Source organism: Tachyglossus aculeatus, chromosome X1 (assembly GCF_015852505.1).
Source record: "Tachyglossus aculeatus isolate mTacAcu1 chromosome X1, mTacAcu1.pri, whole genome shotgun sequence".
NCBI lineage: Eukaryota > Metazoa > Chordata > Mammalia > Monotremata > Tachyglossidae > Tachyglossus > Tachyglossus aculeatus.
In genome coordinates this window covers 87282945-87307389 of record NC_052101.1, presented here as the reverse complement: position 1 = coordinate 87307389, position 24445 = coordinate 87282945, and the positions used below count along the sequence as shown (strand labels likewise).

The 24445-nt window shown below is 46.9% G+C and overlaps 1 protein-coding gene across 1 annotated transcript in view; it reads right to left on the bottom strand.

Annotated features, from left to right (window-relative positions):
• NECAB2 (N-terminal EF-hand calcium binding protein 2) overlaps positions 1-23679 on the bottom strand; it is a 154388-nt gene extending 130709 nt beyond the window's left edge. The window contains exons 1-2 of the mRNA XM_038740814.1: positions 23465-23679; positions 12912-12936 (exon numbers count right to left, since the gene is read on the bottom strand). Coding sequence (XP_038596742.1) covers positions 12912-12936; positions 23465-23671 — 232 coding nt within the window. The 5' untranslated portion in view covers positions 23672-23679. The remainder of the gene's footprint in view (positions 1-12911; positions 12937-23464) is intronic.
• Positions 23680-24445: the final 766 nt, after the last annotated feature.

The window sequence follows — 24445 nt, the reverse complement described above, 5'->3', positions numbered from 1 at the left end:
AAACTGCAGGAACACCTCATAAGTCCTCTAGACTGTAAGCTCATTGTGGGCAGGGAATGTGTCTGCCAACTTTGTTGTACTCTCCCAAGAGCTTAGCACCGTGCTCTGAACAGAGTAAGAACTCATTAAATACCATTAATTGATAAAGCAGAGTGAATGTGTTGAAAAATGACAGATGAGCTTCAGTGTGAGCAAGTCCAAGGTGATAGATCTTGGGAAAAATAATCCAAGCCTGAACTACATGATGATGGAGAAGGTTTAGGGGAGGACACCCATGATGAACAGGGGGATGGAGAAGTTTCTGTATGAGGCTAGGCTGAAGCATTTAGGACTCTTCATTCTGGAAAGATGAAGCTTGAGAGAGGACATGACTGAAGTCTATGAAATCATGAAGGATGAAAACAGGGTGAATACAGAATCGTTGTTCAAATCCAACAGCACTAGGATGAGGGAGCACCCATTGAAAGTGGTAGGTTCAAAACAAAAGAAATGAAACTTCTTCACACAGCAGGGGGTAAATATGTGGAATTCATTAACACAGAAAGTTATATGGGTAGAAAATGTTAACAGATCCAAGAGGGTATTGAATAAATTAATGGAAGAGTTGCCCATAGAGGGACACTAGAATGAAAGCTAGAGGTGTAGATGGGAAAAGTTGGGGACTGTGTCAAGGCATACAAAAAGCAAATGATTCCTCCAAGTATTCTACTTCCCCTGTCAGAGGCAGAGTACTGGGATAAATGAATCATTGCACTGACCAAGTCGTGATCAAGCTGATGTTCTTCCATTCTTCTCAAGTACAGGAGTAACTGGTTTCAGGTTTATTTTAAAAGATCTATTAGATATTACAGTGGCAAAAGCTAGACTGTGGCCTGATTATGAGAAACTATTTGGTGTCTTAACCCTTGTTTCCTCCTTTGATTTACCCAAGATTGGGAGACTCAATCAATCAGTGGTATTCATTGAACATTACTGAGTGCAGAGCATGTTACTAAGCACTTGGGAGACTACAATACCACAGAGTTGGCAGACATGTTCCCTACCCACCATGAACTTACAGTCTAGAGGAGTGTAAGAATGTAAGGAGAAGGAAGAACAGAATGTTCCAAAGACACAGGGAATCCTCCCAGGCTCCTTGGACTTCTCCAGCACCTTTCTTATCCCTTTAGTTCTTAACTCATTTCATGTTGTGCCACTTTCAACCAACCACCCATCTCCTTTCACCCAGGCATGAGTCAGAGCAGAGGAAACAAGCTAATCAGGTTGGACACAGTCCCTGTCCCACATAGAGTTTACAGTCTTAATTTCCATTTCACAGATGAGGTAACAGGCACAGAGAAGTTAAGTGACTTGCCCAAGGTCACACAGCAGATACGTAATGGAACTGAGATTAGAACCCAGGTCCATATGACTTCCAGGCCCATGCTCTTACCGCTAGGCCACACTGCTTCTCTTTCACTTCACCTTATTCATTTGTTTCCTACTGACCAGTCTCACCAGGCCCTCAGCTCAGAGTTCAACAGTCAGAGTCAAGAAAACAAGTCAAATCCCCAGAAGCAGAATAGAGCAGGATGAAACAGAACTGGACCATCCCAACTTCTTTTTCCATTCAATGGTATTAAGCCCTTACTGTGTGCAGAGTACTATACAACAGAAATTGGTAAACAAGTTCCCTGCCCACAATGAACAACACATCAGAGAAAACTCTTGAGTGAAACTGGGCTGATCATGGCTAGAGGACCCACAGGAAAGGCCATTGGGCTTGTGGAGTTTAGACCCCTAGAGAACTGCTAAGGAACCTCGCAGCAAAGATGAAAAATTTCCAAGAATGGTCATCCGGGCCAGAGGCGTTCCTCTGAGGGCACACTTTCTCACAAAACTGAATGGCTCCTAAGCACAAAGAAAAGTCTCCCTGGAGGTTATTGATCCTAAAGCTGGAAGAAGCTTGTGAGGATGCACTGAATAACAGAGGTGAAGGGAAAATCTTGCGGACTGCCAAGTTCTGACCCATGGCTGTGACATCAAGTGGGGGTCCAATCCATGAAATAGCAAAGCGGAGTATGCCAAAATGATCTTCCATTTCAGTTCTTACTCAGCAAATCCACTCCTGGTTCCAGAAGCAGCCAGCTTGGCATGGTTTCAGCCTAATTAAGTTGCTAATTAAAGATGCTGTCATTTCAAGCTTAGCATATTCATCACCAATTAATATTTACTGAGCACCCACTGTGTGCGTGGCTTTGTACATGCTGTAGAGTTTCAATAAATTAGACCCTGGGGCTGTTTTCTGGATCAGTCTGGGGTTCTCCTAAGGAGATTTGAGGGTGTGGGGCATGGGAGATGTGGTTTACCACCTGTCTGAGCTACCCCAAAAAAGAGGCTTCCACCTGCGTGGGAATCAGAAAACGCACTGGACTTTTCTGCTGCATGGGAGATGGGCCAACAGACCAATTTGTCCTGATTCTGCCTTTGGCAAGGTTTGAGTCAGTCCTGCTGGGAGACTCTACCTCTTATGGCCAGATTTCTGTCAAAACTTTCCCTCTCCCTATATCTCCCAGTCCAATGCCATCTTACCCAAGCTCTGGTCAATTTTAGGAGCCTCAGCTTCCTCCTCTAGACTTCACCTGCCCTCTGGGCACAATATCTACTCAGAAAAAATAGCCCCAGCCCCAGGTGGGCTAGCCAGAACAGCCTGACTGGAGCCCAGAGCAATCAATCAGATTCAAATATTAATTCAGCGAATCCAGAGACATGAACAATCAACCAGTTAAGTGACAGTTCAATGAGCTGAAATTGCACCTTAATCACTTTAGAACAAATGCACTAGGGCTTCCTGGGATGACAGGGAACCAGTAAAGAGATGGGAGTCACTTTGATGAGGAGCTGGAGAGAAGAAGCTATTTTGGGAAATGGTCAAGTTTGTGGGCATTCAATGACATTTATTTAGCACCTACTGGGTACACAGCACTGTACTAAGTTCTTGGGAGAGTACAACAGAAACAAGACAAATGTTCCCTGTCCCAAGGAGCACCAGTGGCCCGGCTCTGGCCAGGGGGTCAGCCTAAGTGTGTGTGTTTATGTGTGGGGGTGAGGGGGAGAGGGAGCTTTTGATACCCTGGGGATTTGGTGGGGAGAAGAGAAGAAATGGAATTATCACACAGACACATCCCTCCCTCCCTATCCTTTAGACTGTGAACCCCATGTATGTCGGATCTGATGATCCTGCATCTACCCCAGTGCTTAGCATTGTGTTTGGCACACAGGAAATGCTTAACAAATACCATTATTATTCTTATTAAATAGACACTGGTGATGTGAAGGATCAAAGATCCAACATCCTCTTGGATTTCAAAGTGATCACAAAGGTCAGGTAACTTGGGTACAACTTCTGCCCCCTGCCTTCACAAGAACTTGAAGTCAGGGCACTCCCGCCAACAGTAACATCTTTTCCTCATTGCCACCTGTAAGAAGGGTCTTCCCAGCCTGGAGTCATCCCTTGAGGGATGAGAAGAGAGACACACTTCCTCTATTAGCTGCCCTAATTCTGTCTCAGGTCCTAAGGACACTGGTAATCTCTCCACTTCATTCAGCAGTGCCTCAGGGGGTTGTCATAAGCCCCTTGAGGGCAGAGCCTACACCTCAATGTTCAGTTTTTGAAGAGCTCCAACCTCAAATAAATGTTACTGGGGAGGAAACAAAAAACAATTCTATGTCCCCAGACCCTCAGGGTTCAGAAGTTTATGCAGAAAGGTCTTATGACAGAAGGGTCTATCTGTCAGTGGAATGGAGAAATGTTCTAATACAAATAATTATGGTACTTAAGCGCTTACTATGTGCCAAGCACAGAGGGAAACCAAGAAAAATAGAATAGATAGAAAAGAGAGGGTTCTTTAGTCTGGAAAGATTGTGAGGTCCTTGAGGAATGAGTCCATGCCTGAGAGACAGGGACCATGTCTAATTCCCAACTGTGTATTCTCTCCCAGAGCTTAGTAGAGTGCTCTGCACACACAGTAAGAGCTTAATAAATATGATTACTACTGGAAAGATGAAGGGTGAGAGGGAATGTGATTGAATTTTACACACTCAGGGAGCATGTGGACTCAGCAAATACAGAATTGCCTTTTGCCACATTCCATAATAGGAGGAAAACACACAGAGCCTGAGGATGGTAGGTTCCAAACACACACCTAGCAGGGAATAAGCATGTGGAATTTGGATCCCAGGAAGTTGTAAAGCCAAAAACAGCTCTATGTCAGAGAGGTCTGGAAAAATTCAGGGAGGAGCAGTCCATAATGGATTACAGAAGGGTCCATTAAGCATGTAAATGACATTAGCAGGCACACCCTGAACCATTAACAGAGTCAAAGGCAGCCAGCATGCAATTCCTCCAAGCATTCTAGGCTGGACAGACTGTTGATCAGTCTGATCAGTTTTTTTGGCCTTAGGTTCTTTAGCATGAAACATGCCTTTCAGAATATCAAGAATTTCATTGCTGGACTTCATTCATTAGCACAGCAAGAAACAATTCTTCACATCAGGCTGGGGTTGATATAGGGCAGGAGGACTAGGCTCAGGAAACCCTCTCTTAAGGACCCCTCTGTAGCCTAGGGAGAGTGGAGGGTCCTTCTAGCATTTTCCTCTAATTCCAACCTGGTGTCCTACTTAAAGCCTTTAGGACCCCAGTCAATCTTGCAGCTCTCCACCTTCTGGGACCATGAAGCTTTGAAAATTCCAAATTAGTTATCTTGACCTCTGGCCCTTAAAGATGACCGCAAGGCATCAAACCAACAGAAAATGTTTTATAAGTGCTTAAAATTCCCTCCCAATATTTATTTTTCCATTTATCCTTGAATTTATGCTCTGATTCACACCAAAATTTGAAAGAGAAGCACAAATGTAGGGTCTGACTAACTTATTAAACATGCTCAAAGGGAGGGAAGGATGTGGGCCTGGGGTGAATATTAAAGTGTTTAAGGGTGATGCGGGGCTGGGGTGGGGAGAGAATCAAAGTGCTTAATGGGTATAAACCCTTGTGCATAGACGATGGAGAAGACAGGGCGAATAAGGTAGTGAAAAGAAATTAGTGAACGGTACACTGCTGGTTGGTGTTCACACAGTGCAGTGCTCTGCACACAGGTAGAGCTCAGAAAATACTACCCGGGGAAGTCCTTAATGCCCTGGGTTTTTCTTCTTACTAGAAAAACTTAATAGCAGTTCTTTTGGTCTTAGGTTCTTCAGCATGAAACATGCCTTTCAGAATATCAAGAATTTCACTGCTGGACTTCATTTATGCCCCAGCCAAAAAACACCCCAGCCAAAAAGCAACCAGAAATAGGTGCTCTACTGAATCCTATGGCCAAGGGGTGGCTGGTGAGCATACAGGCTGGGGTAGGGACCCTGACTTAATCGATCAATTAGTGGTATTTATTGAGCACTTACTGAGTGCAGAGCGCTGGACAAAGCACTTGGAAGAGTACAACAGAGTCGGTAGACATTTCCCTGCCCACAACAAGCTTACAGTCTTAAGGAAGGACAATGAACAAGACCTTGGATTAAAGGGAGAAGGAACAAGGGAAAGGGAGGAGGGAATCAATATTCTCCTGTCATGGAATGGGGAGAGGTAAAGGCAGAGTTGGACATCCCCAGAGGGAAACCAGGAAAAATCCTGGTGGCCTACTCAAAGATTTCAGATCTCCCACTGTCCCTCCCCAATACTTTCTTTTTCTCTACTCTGAAAAGTGGTATTTCTCAGCAGCATCTCTCCCTTGAATGCACCATGGGGGTTTGGGCGGAGGGAACCTTCCCAACATTGCAGTGGTCCAACTCTGGGAAGTGAGCAGGATGTTTAAAGATGTCCTGTTCAGGCCCTAACCCATTTGTGTTTTGAACTTCTCTTCCCTAAAGCTCCTGGCTAAAGACAGGCTCTGTTTTTCAGGACTGACATGAATATTTCCATTAAGATATCAAAAAAGGTAACTCAAAAGCAACCTAAATGCAATCTATAATTATATCTTGGTGATATAATTATCCCCAGAGCATGTCTGCACATAATTCATGTACAACTAGCCCTACATTTTCTCCTGCTAAAATGGAAGATCCTGAAAACAAGGTGTCTGAGTGTCTTCATTAAAGACAGAACATTTCTCGATGATGGAGATAATTGGATTGGAGGCGAGATGGAGCATGTGCCCAAAGGGATAAAAGGAATCGAGATTTTTTTTCTAATAAATATGCATCTGCGCAGTTGGGGCTGGGATCAGTACCTTTCATCATCAGCACAGCAGGCACATGCTCAGCTGGGGTGAGGTGGGGGAGGAGGAATATTGTCTTTCATACCCATTGGGAAACAGGAGTGCTATTTTGGTTCCTGAGAGCCGCCAGCTTACTCTGTGAATTAAATGTAAGAAGAGTGACTGAGGCTGAATCAAAGGCCTGGGTTGTTCCCGCTCCAGGTTCATACCCAGCTCCCCCATAAGGTGGCTCCTGCAGAGGTAGATTGCATGTTGAATGATGGCTGCCTAAAGAGAAAAGAGCCAGGGAAGAAAGCACCTCAAACTTGACATTTTTAATCAGTGTAAACCCAATAATTGCTGCTTTTGAATGCAGATTGGGAGGGGCAAAATAACTGTAACTTGTTAGTATTTTCCCAGTTACTTAATTTTCTCAGTTTGTTAAATCCACTTCTCTCAGAGACACTTGGGTCTTTTTTTAATGTTATTTGTTGAGTGCTATGTGTCAAACACTGTTCTAAGTGCTGGGGTAGATACAGGTTTATCAGGTTGGATACAGTCCCTGTCACATATGGGGCTCACAGTCTAAATAGAAGGGAGTAGGATTTAATCCCCATTGGACAGATGAGATAACTGAGGCACAGGGAAGTTACGTGACTTGCCCAAGGTCACCCAGCAAACAAGTGGAAGAGTCGTGATTAGAATCCAGGTCCTCTGACTCTGCAGCCCATGCTTTTTCCACTAGGCCATGCTGCTTCTAAGAGGATCTGTACCCTTTAAACATTTGATATTCATCCCACCCTCTGCCCCACAGGACTCATGTACCTATCCACAGTTTATTTTAATGTCCTTCTCCCCCTCTGGACTGTAAGTTCCATCTGGGTAGGGAACGTGCCTACCAACTCTGTTATATTGTACTCTCCCAAGTGCCTAGTACAGTGCTCTGCACACAGAAAACACTCAAAAAATACCACAGATTGACTGATTGAAGGAGCATCTTAATGTTACTGGTGTTTTTTCATTTCTAGAATTTGTGTGTGTGTGTGTGTGTGTGTGTGTTTGTGTACGTGCAAAAGAATGCAAACTTGTTTCATTCATGATCAATCCATCAATGATATTTACTGAGTGCTTACTGTGCAGAGCACTGTACTAAACACTTGGGAGAGTACAATACAATGGAGTTGGTAAGCATGTTCCCTGCCCACAATGAATTTACAGTCTAGGGGAACGCAGACTCCTGACCCAGGTTCCTCCCTGGTTTTATTGTTCTATATGGGCCTGGCCCACAGCTGCGGATCTTCCCAGCCTGAGCACTGGTCTAGGCCAGACTGGGTCCCAGAAATGTGGGTCAGATTTGATTTGGGGGCCCTGTAACCCCCAGCAGTGTGGTGACCGACACACCATTGTGCAGACACAATCAATTGTATGTGCCCAGAAGTCCTTGTGTCACACTCAGGGCACCACAGGGAAACCCCATTTGTACAATCCTGTCCCTCTTTCCCTTGAGAAGGGAGATAAATCTCAGAGAGGCTGAGAATGGGCAGTGAACTCTTACAACTCAGTTTGGGATGAGACAGGTCTTACATTGTTTGTTCCTGCAGTCTCCTTTGTGTACTCCCCCAAGTAGACCATAGTGGGCTGTTGGAACATACACCTGATATGGTGCCCTAAGGTCTATGCCTCTGAAGAGACAATTCTTCCTACTCTCCACTCTGGGAACAATTTAACTGCAGCAGTGTAGGGTACCCAGAATGCTCCAAATATGCCTAGGATCATTGCTTAGCGCTCAGTCATCGTCATTTATACACCTTACAGCACAGAAACCCCTCCACCCAGCACTAGGCTGGAGACAAGTCATTTGTCTCACATTTATCTCTTCTACAATGCAATTAGGGAAATACACAAAAGCTGAGTTGCTACAGGACCTTGAGACTGAATGAGGTGCCCTTTAGCCAAATCTGATCAGATTCCAGACTGAAAGGTTCAACATCTGTTCCACCATTTGCTTTTCTTCATTTCTAATTTTTTGCCAGAAAACTCTGTTTCCTCTGCCAGGCACAAGCCACAGTGCAGCAGATCCTGTAATCTGCTCAGTCTGTATGGCTCCCTTGCTCATATTTCTCCCTGAACCTCGCTCTCTCGTCACCCTCAAGGCATAAGTGGCATACAAAGAAAGGAAATCCTGTCCTTGATTATTTTTCCCCAAAAGCTACTGATCCAACTTTCTTCTCCCTATCCTGGGAACCCTTTTTGGAATGTCATGTTCAGAAGGAGGATGGAGCCCTCTGCAGGGGATTGTGAAGTTTACTAATGGCAAGAATCTTGAGATCCCAAAGCACTAAATCCCCAAAGGTCAGATGGAAAAATTAAAGCCAAGAAGAATGCCAGACTATTTGTTACACCGTGCTTGTGTCTACACAGGCAAGGTGAAATGGAAACTCAGTGCAATCCTTTGAATAATGGAAAACACAAATGGCCATCCAGACCATTGGTTTATTGCCAATAGTTCCTATAGGATGGTTGGAGGAACACTGTGCTGATTGACATCCACCCTGTTGTGGCAGGGTGTCCTAACATCCCCAGCTTTTCCTCTCCCATCTCTAATATTCCCTCCAGTAATTAATTATGGACCCCTTGTCCATGAATTTATCCAAACCCATCTTGAATCTGCTGATATTTTCTGCCTGGACAATTTCCTGTGGTAATGAATCCCATATGCTTGCCACCCGTTGTGCAAAGAAGTGTTTCCTTTTGTTTGTTTTGAATCTTCCACCCTCAACTTCAATGGAGCAAGCTAAAATGCATCAACTAGAATTACACACACTTCCAAGTACGAGTCGATCGTGACTTTATATAGTGACAAAACAGGGCCTTTTAAAATATTTTTAATTCCCTTTCTGATGATGCCCAGCATTCAGTTGGCCTTTTTGATGGCTGTCACATATTGGACAATCTTTTTAATGTCACAAATAACTCCTAGATCTCTTTCTTGAGAGCTAATAGTTTAGAACTTATCATGTAGTTGTCATTTAGATTATTTTCCCAAGGTGCACTATTATACACTATGCTCAAATTGAAGGTTGTCTGGCATTTTTCAAACCATTCAATGCCAGGTTTATATGAGGCCTTTCTGACTTTTCATTTTTCTCATCTGTGCAGCATTTTAACACCCCAAAGAGCTTAGTCCTACCTGGAAACCTGGGGATTCCACTGCACACTTCCATTTCCAGAACATTTATGAAGGTGTTAAACAAAACCAGTCCTAACACTGACCCCTGGGGAACACCACTATTAACACTTCTCCCTCCTGAAAAGGGTTTTTTAAAAAATACTATTTGTTAAGCACTTACTACATGCCATGCTGGGGTAGATACTAGCTAATCAGGTTGGATGCAATCCATGTCCCGCATGGGGCTCACAGGTTTAATCCTCATTTTACAGATGAGGCAACTGAGGCACAGAGAAGTGAAGTGACTTGCCCAAGATCACACAGCAGACAAGTGGAGGAGCTGGGATTAGAACCCAGGTCCTTCTGACTCCCAAGCCCAAGCTTTATCCACTAGGCCACACTGCCTCTCCCTTGCCTCTGTTTCCTATATTTGATCCAATTTTCTCTCTATGACAGAATAATTCCCTATTGCACAGGGAATAGAATATTCCCTCAAACTCTATGATTCCTGAGGTATTTTAAAAAGTTTTTGGTCTGGAATCCTGTCAAAGGCTTTTTGAAAACCTAACTGTGTTTTCTGCACTGCTTCTCTATCAAGCCACATGTTTATTAATCCTTTCAACAACCTTCAGCAGGTTAGTGAAGAATAACTTCCCCTTTCAGTAATCATGTTGTCTTTCCCCCAAGAGATTGTGTTTTTCTAAGAGCTCACTAATCCTAAACTTAAAAATAGACCCTTATTTTCCAGGTATAGAAGTGGGATTTTCCAGCGTTCATTGACTAGATCACCTTTGGAGCCTTTTTCATAACTGTGAGTCACAATGATGATCCACCAGTCCTCTGTTTCAGTGGTAATTTGTAATAAGAAGTTACATTCATTCAATCATACTTATTGAGCACTTACTGCATGCAGAGCATTGTACTAAGTGCTTGGGAGAGTACAATACAACAATAAACAGACACAATTCCCTGTCCACTACGAGCTTACAGTCTAGAGGAGTTCTGCACCTTCCCTTTTGAATTCCTTTAGAACTCTTGGGTGGAGGCCATCTGGTCCTGGTGATCTGTTCACATATACATTATCAATTTGGTCTAAGGCATCCTGGATGATGACAAGAGTCTACTCCATTTCCTTTTAAGTGCTACAACCCCTCCCCTCCCCCCAAACTAATTTGGGTGTGGGGACTCTAACATCTTCCTTGGTAAAGACCTAACTCAAATAAAGCCTCTATATTAACTACTTTTTATTTCTGAACGCACCTACCCCCAGGATGGTGGTAATGAATTTCACAAGCTTATCAAGTGAAGTAGTGGTTCCATTTGTTGGTTGAGAAAAATCCTGCTATTGAGAAAAAAGGGGTGTTGGGGGGATGGATTAACCAGATTGGCTGTTTATGTTGATTGAATTATCCAGGTAATTACTTCAACCACCATTAATACAGTATCAAACACTTAGTACAGTGCTCTATACCCAGTAAATGCTCAATAAATACCATTGATTTCTCTTTGACTTTGTAGTCCCAGAAAGGAAGTTCACTAATGAGCCCAGGAAAAATATTGAGTATCCTACCTTTCCAGTAATGTCTCTGACCTCCTGCTCAGAGGTGAGGTTTCCCTAAATTTTTATTGTGTTTTTAAACAGCCTAGAGTTGCCTCTGCTTCCACTGTAAGAATGTCTATGGCTATCAGAGCAGAGCTTGCCTCCCTGATTATCATCACACACCGAGAAATTATTGCTCCAGGTTCCAAAGTGTGGGTGCAGAGGGGAGAAGACTAACCTTCTCCAAACAGTGACCCTGGAGAACTGGGGGCATCTGCAATAATAATAAAAATAATAATAATAATAATGGCATTTTTTAAATGCTTACTATGTGCAAAGCACTGTTCTAAATGCTGGGGGAGAATACAAAGTGATCAGGTTGTCCCATGTGGGGCTCACAGTCTTAATCCCCATGTTACAGATGAGGTAACTGAGGCTCAGAGAAGTTGAATGACTTGCCCAAGGTCACACAGCAGGCATGTGGTGGAACTGGGATTAGAACCCATGACCTCTGACTCCCAAGCCCGAGCTCTTTCCACTGAGCCATGCTGCTTCTCTAATAATAATAATGATGGAATAATAATGAAAGTAGCACTTAAGTGCTTACTGTGAGTTGAGCACTGGGGTAGATAGGATATGAGACGAGACATAGTTACAGCCCCATGGGGCTCATAATCTATTTTATCCCATTTTACAGATGAGGAAACTGAGGCCCAGAGAAGTTAGGTGACTTGCCCAAGGTCACATAAGATGTCAGTGGCAGAACTGGGACTCAAACCTAGTTCTCCTAATGCCCAATTAAACATCAGTCTTCCCTGGGGAGAGATGACCAAAGTGATCCAGCTCTCAGCCTGAGAAAGCTCTTGAGATTGGGATCCTCTTCCTTGCCCACAAGGGGCTTCACTAGGAATCAACCATAGAACTCTCCCCAGAGAACGGCAGGCTAGTCAGACCCCACAAATGGACAGTTACTTTTGTCCTTGGAGAAACAGCCTCCAGAGTCATGAGATCCAGGAGTAGTGGAGAGCAATCAAATCCAGTTCCCGTTGCCTGAAGTTAGAACCTCAGCTTCACCACTTCACCTCTGAATCCATTCAAGACTGTAAGCTCGTTATGGGCAGGGAATGTGTTTGTTTATTGTTATATTGTACTCTCCCAAGCACTTAGTACAGTGCTGTGCACACAAACGCTCAATAAATTTGTTTGACTGATTGACTACTGAAGATTTTCCCTGAGGGAGACCAAAGACAAACATTTGCTGATTCCTGGATTTTGTGGAGAGGTCTTCTATGGGTCAAGGCCAGAAGTTAAGTGGGTCTCTGGATTGTCCAGCCATGTTCCCTTTATTATTTTTATTCTTATTAGTAATAACAAAGGTATTTGTTAAGGGCTTACTAGATGCTAAATACTGTACTAAGTGCTGAGGGTAGATACAAGATAATCAGGTCAAATGCAGTCCCTGACCCTCTTGGGAAAGACTAAGCAGGAGGGAGAACAGATATTCAATCCCTATTATACACAGGAGGAAGCTGAGGCATGGAAAAGTTTTCTCACAATAATTATAATTACGGTATTTGTTAGGAGCTTTCTACGTGCCAAGCACCATACTAAACACTGGGGTAGACACAAGTGAAATAGGCTGGGCACAGTCCCTGTCCCAAACGTGACCCATAGTCTATAGGGAAGGGAGAACAGGTATTGAATTCCCATTTTACAGTTGAGGAAACTGGGGCTCAGAGAAATGAAGTGATTTACCCAAGGTCACACAGCAGGCAAGTGGCAGAGCCAGGATTAGAATACAGGTCCTCTGACCCCTGAGGCCTGTGCTCTTTCCACTAGGCCATGCTGTGTTACTCATTCTTCTTTCTCTATACTCCCGGCCCACAAATCTGAAATGGATAGTGTCTTGTGAGAATGGCAGCCTTGTGGGCCTGAAGAGAAGCAGGACATATGGGAAAGAGAAGTTTGGACTCACCATTCTTGTCGGCCCGACGGAATATCTATGAAAAAAAAAAAAAGGAAGATGCAGTGTCAGCATTCTGTGGAGCTGCCTGGCCGCCTCAGTGCTTTCTCTCTAAAACACCAGATTGCACTGGATCCCAATGATTCCCTTTGTGGGTTCAGTCCCACTCTCTCTCTCTCCATCTCCAAGAAGGACAAAGGGGGGATGGGGAGAAATGCCAAGGGCAAGTAACCTCATCCCGTCACTCGCTCTTGGTCAGGTCTAGGGCTTTACTGTGAGAGGAGAGAAGCACAGGGTGAGTGTAGTTTTGTATTTGGGATCAACAGTATTTTCCTTCAAGTGCTTTGTAATCCTGCATCTCTGGAGTGAATACTTTTTAATGTTAGGAGCACAATCTTAGTAGGTCTGTGGGTGGGAAAGAGGTATGGTAAATTTAGGTCTAAAATGAAGTCACACACACACACACACACACACCCCACACACACCCCCATCAGATTTGCTGTGGTTTGGATCACTCAGGTGGGAATGAACAGGTGTAAATGTGCAAAATATAATATTAGACGATGACAGATTTCTCCACACAGCCAATTGTGAATGACATTGAGTGGGGAGATGGAGCCCAGCCTTGCAGGTGGGTTCTAAATACTTATATTTAGCAGCCCCCAAATGTCCCCAAACCCCTTCTGTTCTCCTTAGTGATACTATGATGATGCATCTTGTGGGCAGCAGGAGTCTGGAAAAGAAAAGGAGCAGGCCTGGGAGTTGGGGAGAGAAGCAGGAAGGCGGACTTGCAACTATTACAACTTGGTGTCATCCTCGACTCCGCTCTCTCATTCACCCCTCACATCCAAGCCGTCATCAAAACCTGCCGGTCTCAGCTCCACAACATTGCCAAAATCAGCCCTTTCCTCTCCATCCCAACCGCTACCCTGCTCATTCAAGCTCTCATCCTATCCCGTCTGGACTACTGCATCAGCCTTCTCTCTGATCTCCCATCCTCGTGTCTCTCTCCACTTCAATCCATACTTCATGCTGCTGCCCGGATTGTCTTTGTCCAGAAATGCTCTGGGCATGTTACTCCCCTCCTCAAAAATCTCCAGTGGCTACCAATCAATCTGCGCATCAGGCAGAAACACCTCACCCTCGGCTTCAAGGCTGTCCATCACCTCGCCCCCTATTACCTCACCTCCCTCTCTCCTTCAACAGCCCAGCCTGCACCCTTCGCTCCTCTGCTGCTAATCTCCTCACCGTACCTCGCTCTCGCCTGTCCCGCAATCGACCCCAAGCCCACGTCATCCCCCAGGCCTGGAATGCCCTCCCTCTGCCCATCCGCCAAGCTAGCTCTCTTCCTCCCTTCAAGGCCCTGCTGAGAGCTCACCTCCTCCAGGAGGCCTTCCCAGACTGAGCCCCTTCCTTCCTCTCCCCTTCGTCCCCCTCTCCATCCCCCCATCTTACCTCCTTCCCTTCCCCACAGCACCTGTATATATGTATATATGTTTGGACATATTTATTACTCTATTTATTTATTTATTTTATTTGTACATATCTATTCTATTTATTTTATTTTGTTAGTATGTTTGGTTTTGTTCTCTGTCTCCCCCTTTTAGACTGTGAGCCCACTGTTGGGTAGGGACTGTCTCTATATGTTGCCAATTTGTACTTCCCAAGCGCTTAGTACAGTGCTCTGCACATAGTAAGCGCTCAATAAATACGATTGATGATGATATTATTCAAACTATTTTTCCACAGCTTATTTTTCCTGGTCAAGTAGAAGAGGCAGCAAAGACCCCCCAGACTGTGAGCCCCATGTGGGACAGGGACTGTGTCCAACCTGGTTGATCTACCCCAGTGCTTAGTACAGGGCTTGGCACATAGTAAGTGCTTAACAAATACCATAGTTAGTCATATTATTATTATTATTATTGAGACAGAAAAACAGGCCAGGGAAGTAAGAGAAAGATCAGGAGAGCACGGTATTGCTAAAGCCAAGATTTGAAAGCCTCTTCTCGTCAACCTCACCACTTATGTCCTACCTCTGGCCTGGAACTCCTTCCTCTTCATATCTAACAGATGATCACTCTCCCTACTTTCAAAGCCTTATTAAGAGCACATCTCCTCCAAAAGGCCTTGCTAAGCCCTCATTTCCCCTACTCTCTCTTCCTTCTGTGTCACCCAAATGAATGAATACTCTGAGGCACAAAGAGAGACTAGTTGCATGGCCTAGTGGAAAGAGCACAGGCTTGGGATTCAGGGGACCTGGGTTCTAATTCCAGCTCCACCATTTGCGTACTTTTTGACCTTGGGTAAGTCACTCAACTTCTCTGTGCTGTGGTTTCCTCATCTATAAAATGGTGTTTCAATACCTGTCCTTCCTTTCTCTTGGACTGTGAGCCTCATAGGAGATAGCTGTGTGACTTTGGGCAAATCACTTAAATTCTCTGGGCTTCAGTCACCTCATCTGTAAAATGGGGACTAAGACTGTGAGCCCCACGTGGGGCAACCTGATCATCTTGTATTCCCCCCAGCGCTTAGAACAGTGCTTCGCACCTAGTAAATGCTTAACAAATGCCATTATTATTGTTATTATTATTAATTACTCTCCCCACCTTCACAGCCTTATTGAAGGCACATCACCTCCAAGAGGCCTTCCCAGACTAAGCCCCACTTTTCCTCATCTCCCACTTCCTTCTGAGTCATCCTGACTTGCTCCCTTTGCTCTTCACCCCCTCCCCTAGCCCCACAGCACTTATGCACATATCTGTAATTTTATTTATTTGTATTGATGTCTGCCTCCCCCCATCTAGGCTGTGAGCTCATTGTGAGCAGGGATCGTTACTTTTTATTGTTGTAGTGTATTTTCCCAAGCATTTAGCACAGTGCTCTACACACAGTAAATGCTTAATAAATAGAATTGAATGAATGAATGATTTGTACCCTTTATTTATCCCACCCTCAGTCCTACAGCATTTATGTACATGTCTGTAATTTATTTTAACATCTTTCTACCCCTCTAGACTGTAAGCTCCTTGTGGGCAGGGAACATGCTTACCAACTGTTATATTGTACTTTTCCAAGTGGTTACTACAGTGCTCTGTACACAGTAAGTGCCCAGTAAATACAATTGATTGATTGAGAAGAGAGTAATCAACAGTTTCAAAGACCAAAGAAATGTCCAGAAGAATGAGAACAGAGATGAGGCCAGTGGATTCAGCCAGGAAAGGACTGAGACAATCTTAGCGAGAGCAGATTTGGGGAGTGGTGTAGGTGAAGTGCAGAATGGAAGGAAGGTAAGGTGATGATACGAGAGGGAGGAATAAGAGGGGTACAGAGAAACCTACCGTGTTGGAGTGAGAGCAGTAGGGAATATGATTTTATAAGGCTTGTGAGATAGCAAGGCATTGGACCAGGATTAAAGGCAATCTACCCAGAGTGTAGAACTAGGGTTCTATGGGGTCCTAAGGATGGAGACCATCAGAGGTGGTGGGGATAATGGGGCTAAAGCACAATATGGCAAGAGAGAGGTGGGTGGTGGTCTTGGGCTGAGAGGCCCGGGGTTGAGACTTAGAGCAGAATGGGCTTTGGATGAGTAGGAAGCTGGGTCACGTTGGAGTACTTGTTGGCACTAAGGAAGGAACAGGGGCATGTGGTTGAGAGTATAAGGGAAGCAAAAAGGACATCTTTATTCCTGGGCACAAGTAGTCAATGGGAACATTCAGGGTGGTGCATCAGGAAGCATGAGAGCACAAAGAGAGACAGACAGTCTCAAAGGAGAAGAAATAATCCAGAAAAGAGACACACAGGGAGACAGGACACACATGAACACACACCCCCTCAGATCCACAGTGCTGCAAATTTTTTTTCAGGTGGAATGCCATGGTTTCGGCACCACCTTCGTGCATCAGGAGATCTGAGGGGCTTATGCAGAGTGTCAGGGCTCAATCAATCAATCGTATTTATTGAGTGCTTACTGTGTGCAGAGCACTGTACTAAGTGCTTGGGAAGTACAAGTTGGCAGCGTATAGAGACAGTCCCTACCCAACAGTGGGCTCACAGTCTAGAAGGGGGAGACAGAGAACAAAACCAAACATATTAACAAAATAAAATAAATAGAATAGATATGTACAAGTAAAACAAATAGAGTAATAAATATGTACAAACATATATACAAGTGCTGTGGGGAAGGGAAGGAGGTAAGATGGAGGGATGGAGGGGGAGGCGAGGGGGAGAGGAAGGAGGGGGCTCAGTCTGGGAAGGTCTCCTGGAGGAGGTGAGCTCTCAGTAGGGCCTTGAAGGGAGGAAGAGAGCTAGCTTGGCGGATGTGCGGAGGGAGGGCATTCCAGGCCAGGGGGATGACGTGGGCTGGGGGTAGATGGCTGGACAGGTGAGAACGAGGCATGGTGAGGAGATTAGTGGCAGAGGAGCGGAGGGTGCAGGCTGGGCTGTTGAAGGAGAGAGGGAGGTGAGGTAATAGGGGGCGAGGTGATGGACAGCCTTGAAGCCGAGGGTGAGGTGTTTCTGCCTGATGCGCAGATTGATTGGTAGCCACTGGAGATTTTTGAGGAGGGGAGTAACATGCCCAGAGCATTTCTGGACAAAGACAATCCGGGCAGCAGCATGAAGTATGGATTGAAGTGGAGAGAGACACGAGGATGGGAGATCAGAGAGAAGGCTGATGAAGTAGTCCAGACGGGATAGGATGAGAGCTTGCATGAGCAGGGTAGCAGTTTGGATAGTGAGGAAAGGGAGGATCTTGGCAATGTTGTGGAGCTGAGACCGGCAGGTTTTGGTGACGGCCTGGATGTGAGGGGTGAGGGGCTCAACTATTCTTGTGTGAGGTTGGTCAATGATCTATTTTCATCAGCAAGTCCCATTTTCACAGAGTGGCAGTGGCATGATGCAGCTTCCAAAATGCAACAAACCTGCTGCACTGTCCAGATGGGCTCATATGGACTCAGAGATAAAGCGATCCACATTCAGTCTCCAGCAGATCATGGACCATCAGAGCTCAAAGACAAAGCAAATCTCAGTCCTTGCTCTCTGTGGCTTATGGGATGTGGTGTCAATCCAGTCCTTCCTTCTTCCCTTTAGATATCTTTTTCTAGATTTTTTCCCTTGAGAGACCCCCAGCCCTGGTCCCAGCCTCAGCCTGCCACGGCCTCCTGGTTAGGAAGTCTAGGAAATGAGAATCTGTCAAGGAGTGGAAAGGACTTAAAAATCATAGTAATAATTGTAGTATCTGTTAAATACCTAGTATGTGCCAAGCACTGTACTAAGTGCTGGGAGGGATACAAGATAATCAGGTTGGACACAGCTCCCGTCCCACATGAGGCTCACAGGGGAAGGGAGAACAGGTATTAAATCCTCATGAGGAGGAAACTGGGGTACAGAATGTAAATGACTTGCCCAAGGTCACACAGCAGGCAAGTGGCAGATTTGGGATTAGAAACCAGGTCTCCAGACTCTGAGTCAGTAGGCCATGCTGCCTTTCATGGATGGTGGCCAGAATAGCTGGGGCTCTCCCCACTGTGGAAACCCTAGACTTGGCAGCCATGAAGTGACACCCACTTAAGAAAACCCATAGGCAAAGACAGGGCAAATTGCACTATGTCAGAGAGCTGCAGCTTGTCTAACTCTTAGAGCACACAACCGGAGTTGCCCGCAGCCTAACAAAGCCTCCCTGATCAGCAACCATGTGGTCGCAGTGAGATGCTTAGAAAAATCTTTCAGCTCCAAGAGGTGGAGAGGGGCTCTTATGTTCACAGATGGGTAAACTGACACCAATCAACCAGGCACAGCCTTGCGCTCCACCTGGAACCCCTGACTGAGCCTCATGTGCAATTGGGGTTATCTATAGCAAGCTGTCCTCAAACTCTTGAAGATGGCCTCGCTCTCAAGCTGCAACAGAACATCACCCATAGAAAGGAGGGTGGTCAAGGGGAGAAGTGGCGTGGCTCAGTAGAAAGTGCATGGGCCCAGGAGTCAGAGGACCTGGGTTCTAATCCTAGCTCTGCCACTTGTCTGTTGTGTGACCTTGGGCAAGTCACTTCACTTCTCTGGGCCTCAGTTACCTCATCTGTAAAATGGGGCTTTTAAGACTGTGAGCCCCAGGAGGGACATGGACTGTGCCCAACTTGATTAATTTGCATTTACCCCAGCACTTAGTACAGTGCCTGGGCACATAGTAAGCACTTAAATATCATTTTATAAAAAGAGGTGGGGGGAAGGAGGGTCAGAGTGTCCAAAAGGGGAGAGAGAGGGTGGCATTAAACTTCAGTCATGATCTCCTGGGCTCTGGGGGCCAGCCTGGAGACAACCTCCAATGACCAAGATCTTTCACTATTCAAGCCAGGCAAGAGGAGAGTGGAAAGACATAGTGGGTGGAGGAGGCTTCTGAGAGATATTTTCAGTGTCGTTAGTCAGTGGCATTTCAAAACCAATGCCGGCAGAGCTGACCTCAGAAAGAAGCGTGGGCATATGGCTACCCGATGGAGGGAGTCAGGAGTGTGAATAAGCCAGGGAGGGACAGGAGGCACAGCTGAGGCTGGAGAGCAGAGGGGAAAAAGCAACTGCTTACGGGACAAAGGGGAAGCAAATCCTAGACCTTGACACTGGAAAACTGTTACGGTGCTGTTACTGGGGCCTTTTCTCCTCATTAGAGTGGCTAATGGTCTTGTGGCTGAGGACTGAGACTCCACAGCATCCTTGCCATACAGGGCACCACCCACTACCTCTATAACAAACACAGAGGGTGGTAAATCCCAGACTTACATAGTCCAAATTTGAGACAGGACTAGGCTAGGGCAGGAGTTGGTCCTGAGGCTAGGACTTATTAGGAAAAAAACCAGAAAAGAGAGAAGAGAGGAGTACTGAGCTGGCCTTTCTCTCTGGCAGCTGACAAGTAAATAGGAAGAGTTAGAGATGACTGCACATTTATCTGAGTTGGTAAAAGGTCACACAATGCTAAATCATAAAGGAGTGATGGGACTCCCAGAACCTTAAGTAATCCAGCAGCTCAGATCAGTACAGTCAGTTCAGACCCATCAAGCCAATTCCAGTCAAAGCAGAATGGTTCCTTGCTGGAACTCTGGTGCAGAAAAAATCCATTCCAACCCACCTCCTCCCCAAGGTTCTAATTCAGTCCAGTATTCAACAGCTGAGTAAGGAGGAAGATTCTTCACTCCTTATTCCTGGAGTTTGAAAGGAATGAAGTGAAATAAAGAAGCCTCAGATCACCTCACCTTCTTGTTTCTTACCTGCTAAGCCTATGCTCCTAGGCCCTCATCCTCCTGCCCCCCTTCCCTGGCCACGTCCAAACGCTCTCTTCATCCAGCCTTGAGGTCCAGCTGCCCCAGAGGGTTGGGCGTTGCGAAAGGGTTCTACTTGGCTTGAAGTAACTACTTATCCCATGGCTCGGCACGCTTCATAGCCCATTTGTCAGAGGGAAATGCCAAGCGCCAGGAGGGAGGGGGACATTCATTGTGCCCAGTTTCAAGGACTAGGCAGGCACCAGGCAAGGGAGGATGGCAAAGGGGCAGGATGGGGTGAATGAGGCTGAACTAAAGCAGGAGAATCATCCAACTTCCACCTCCCATTTCTCACTCCACCTGCCCTCTCGCCCCAGATTAAATGCCAGGTGGCAAACCATCTGGCTATGGAATTGAATTCTGGGGGAGACACAAACATCCAGTGGATTCCCTAGCCAACACTAAGAAAGAGATTGAGAGGTGGGGGTTGAAAGGGACTGAATCTCCACTGCCTGATAGGGTGATGACTAATTTTTCTATGTTTCCTCCACAAAAAAAATCATATATATATATAAAAGAACTGGGGGAGGGAAATGAATAGCTGCTACCAGGGTATTCTCTGTTGAGGGCAACATACTCATTCATTCATTCACTCGTATTTATCGAATGCCCTTTAGGAGAGGAGAGGAAGTGTGGAGGAAGGGAAAGGAGACCTTAGGTAGGAAGAAGTCTAAGAGGAGCTGACATTTGGGCATCTCCAGCATGGCTCTCATATTACTGGTTCACCAATTCTCAGAATCTTACAGAAAACTGTATCTTTTAAAAGTGATATCAGTGAAACTTTCAGCTAAGCCGCCAAAACTCAATCACTTTCTTGTCTATCCTCGGGTATTCCAAGTGACCCCAGGATATCCCATCAGGTCTGTTAGTGTGTAGGAGACCCAGACACAAGTTGATCCTGTTTAATTGGGATTTTCAATATTTCTCACCCCAGACAGACCCTGTCTCGTGGATGTAGCTGCGGCCCCAGGGATCCACTGATGACAACTGGCACAGGAAAAATAACTTTCAGCAGTAGTGCTGCTTCTAGCTCTGGAGGATGGAAACTCCAGTCAATCAATAAATTGATCAATTTACTGAGTGCTTACTGTGTGCAGAACTCTGTACTAAGCACTCGTGAGAGTACAGTAGACACATTCCCTGTGCACAGCGAGTTTACAGTCTAGAGGGGGAGACAGACATTAATATAAATCTATTTATTATTGAGTTCCCAGTCTGCAACATGCTTAGCAGCTGGGAACCGGGGCAGTCTTTGACCAGACTGAGAAGGGATCCGGGAAAGAGAAAGGTGGGGGCGAAAGATGTTCAGGTAGACTGTAATCTTGTTGTGGGCAGGGAACGTATCTACTAACTCTGTTACAGTGAACTCTCCCAAGCATTTAGCACAGCCCCCTCTACACAGTTAAGCACTTGATAAATAAGATCGAGCGAGTGATTCCCGATTCCAAATCCTCAGCCCAGACCTGAATTCTGCTGTAATAACAATAATGATAGTATTTGTTAAGCACTTACTATGTGCAAAGCACTGTAAGCAGCATGGCTCAGTTTACTCTCAAGCATGGGCTTGAGAGTCAGAGGTCATGAGTTCAAATCCCGGCTCCGCCAATTGTCAGCTGTGTGACTTTGGGCAAGTAACTTAACTTCTCTGTGCCTCAGTTCCCTCATCTGTAAAATGGGGATTAAGACTGTGAGCCCCACGTGGGACAACCTGATCACCTTGTATCCCCCCCAGCGCTTAGAACAGTGCTTTGCACATATTGAGCGCTTAACAAATGCCATCATTATTATTATTATTCTAAGCGCTGGACTGTCTCCGTATCACCCTAGTCGGGTGGAGCGGGGATCGGGTTGTACGCTGGACAGTGGCTCCGAATCGGTTTCAGTAGCTCCAGGAAAATCTCTACCACTTTATGTCCCCAGCTCCGAGAAGGGAGGGTTTTGATGGCCCGGGCCAGCCAGCATTTCTCTCGCGGAATTCTCCGCTCCTTAAACCGTCCTCCCGGAACTGAGCCCAGGGTTCAGCCCCTTCCCGGGTTCGGTCCGGTTTCTTGGAGCGGCACTTTTCAAACCCCGAATCTCACTCCCGTCCCCGCCCTGCCCCATTCCGGCCCTGGAAAGGATGGCTTGTTCGGCGCTGCCGAACTTCGGGATGGGGCCCCACCCGACAGGACTGGGATGGGAGCTTCGGGAATTTTCGCGGTTGGGAGTGCGTCCAGGATATTGAAAGGGCCCAAACCCCGCAGCTTCGTTTATGGTACGTAGAGACGCCTCTGTAATAATAATAATAATAATAATGTTGGTATTTGTTAAGCGCTTACTATGCAAAGCACTGTTCTAAGCGCTGGGGTAGATACAAGGTAATCAGGTTGTCCCATGAGGGGCTCACAGTCTTCATCCCCATTTTACAGATGAGGGAACTGAGGCCCAGAGAAGTGAAGTGACTTGCCCAAAGTCACACAGCTGACAATTGGCGGAGCCGGGATTCGAAGCCACGACCTCTGACTCCAAAGCCCGTGCTCTTTCCACTGAGCCACGCTGCTCTGTAGGCTGCTAAATGTAGCTGGGGCTTTCATTCATTCATTCAATCGTATTTATTGAGCCCTTACGGTGTGCAGAGCACTGTACTAAGCGCCTGGAAAGTATAATACAGCAATAAAGAGGGACAATCCCTGCCCACAACGGGATCCCAGTATGGAGCCCCTCCTCCCTCCCGACCCCTACTGATCATCACTCCCTCCACCAAAGCCCGGCGAAGAGTCGGGGTGCGGAGGAGCGGCACTGTACGAGCCGGCCCGGAGCGAGTTCTCCTCATCGGCTCTCTGGCAATCTCCCCTTCACAGCACTCCGCGGGTTCCCTGCCCTTTTCTCTCTCGTTGCTTGGGCTAATCTCTCCCCCCGCCCCGCCCAACGCCCACCGAATTCCCTCTCTCTCCTCCCGTCCCCTCCACCTGGAGCTGTTAGAAGGGGACACCAAAAGGCTCAAGTCCGGAGTCAGCCCGGGAAATGGGGCCTCCCCCCCAAGCCTGATCCCAGCTCTGTCCGTAGCCGACCGGCTCCCTTCCCCCTGGCCCCGTCCCGTCCCCGGCTTCTCCCCCTACGGTCTTTCCTCCCAGACGAGTGCTACAGAGCAGGGGGAGCCGGAGGGCGGGGGGATGGGGACAGTGGGGTGAGAATCGCCCGTGGCGGGGAAATCCCGGAAAGGGGAGGAGGTCCGGGATCAAGCCCTCCGGACGGCGGGGCGGGGGGCCCGGCGATACTCACGTCCAGGATGACCGAGGTGCCCCTCCGGGGCGGCGCCGGGCACAATCCGTGTCCGGCCCTCGGCCCCTCGGGCAGCGGCTCCCTGGGGTCGCTCATCCTGGCGCCCACCCAGCGCAGCAGCCCTCCCAGTGCCCGGCCCTGCGGCGGCGGCTTGCGAAGCAGCCTGTGCACGCCGTCCCTGCAGAGGCGCGCTGCCTGCTCGCACATCGCTCACGCCGCCCTCATGCTGAAGCCGGGACCTCCTCCCCCCACGCCGCATCACCTCTCCTCGCCGGCTCCGGGAGGCGTCGTCGCCGCCGCAAACCCCGCCCCCGCTCGCCCGCCCCCCCACCAGTCGCGTGGACACGGAGCCCAGCATCTCGTGCGCGGGGCTGGGAGCAAGAATCCCCAACAGCAACCACGCCTTCCCCTCATCTGGAGACTCCCCTCTCCCACTCGAGCCTGACACCCCCCAAAATCCCCTCCGATGGCTTTAGGACTTCTCCCATCTCAAACCCCGTGGTCCAACCCCTCTGCCTCCCAAGCCCAACGCTCTATCTCCCTCCCAGTCCTTTTAAGTTGTGTTTGTTAAGTGCTTGCTATGTGCCAAGCACCTGTACTAAACACTGGGGTAGACACACGATAAGCAGATTGGATATAGTCCCCGTCACACATGGGGCTCATAGTTCTGACTATCTCTCACACTATCCCACATATGCCTGTCACGTTTCTGCCTCTGAACTTGGTCTCCCTCTGGTTCTCTTCTCCCCACTGTGGTGCCCTTCCTCAAAGATCTCCACCCTTTCCTCTGCTTCTCTGGAGAGCCCTACACAAGAGTCCTCGATTTTGAGGGGCAGAGGGAGCTGGACTCCTGGCTCCTCTCCCTAACTTTGGAACTGAAGCTGATCCTTTTGGTTAGGGCCAGGTCCCTTTGCTTCCCCTCCACTTCCTGACAGCCCAATTTCACCCCAACTCTGGGGAGAGGACAGAAACCCTGGAAAC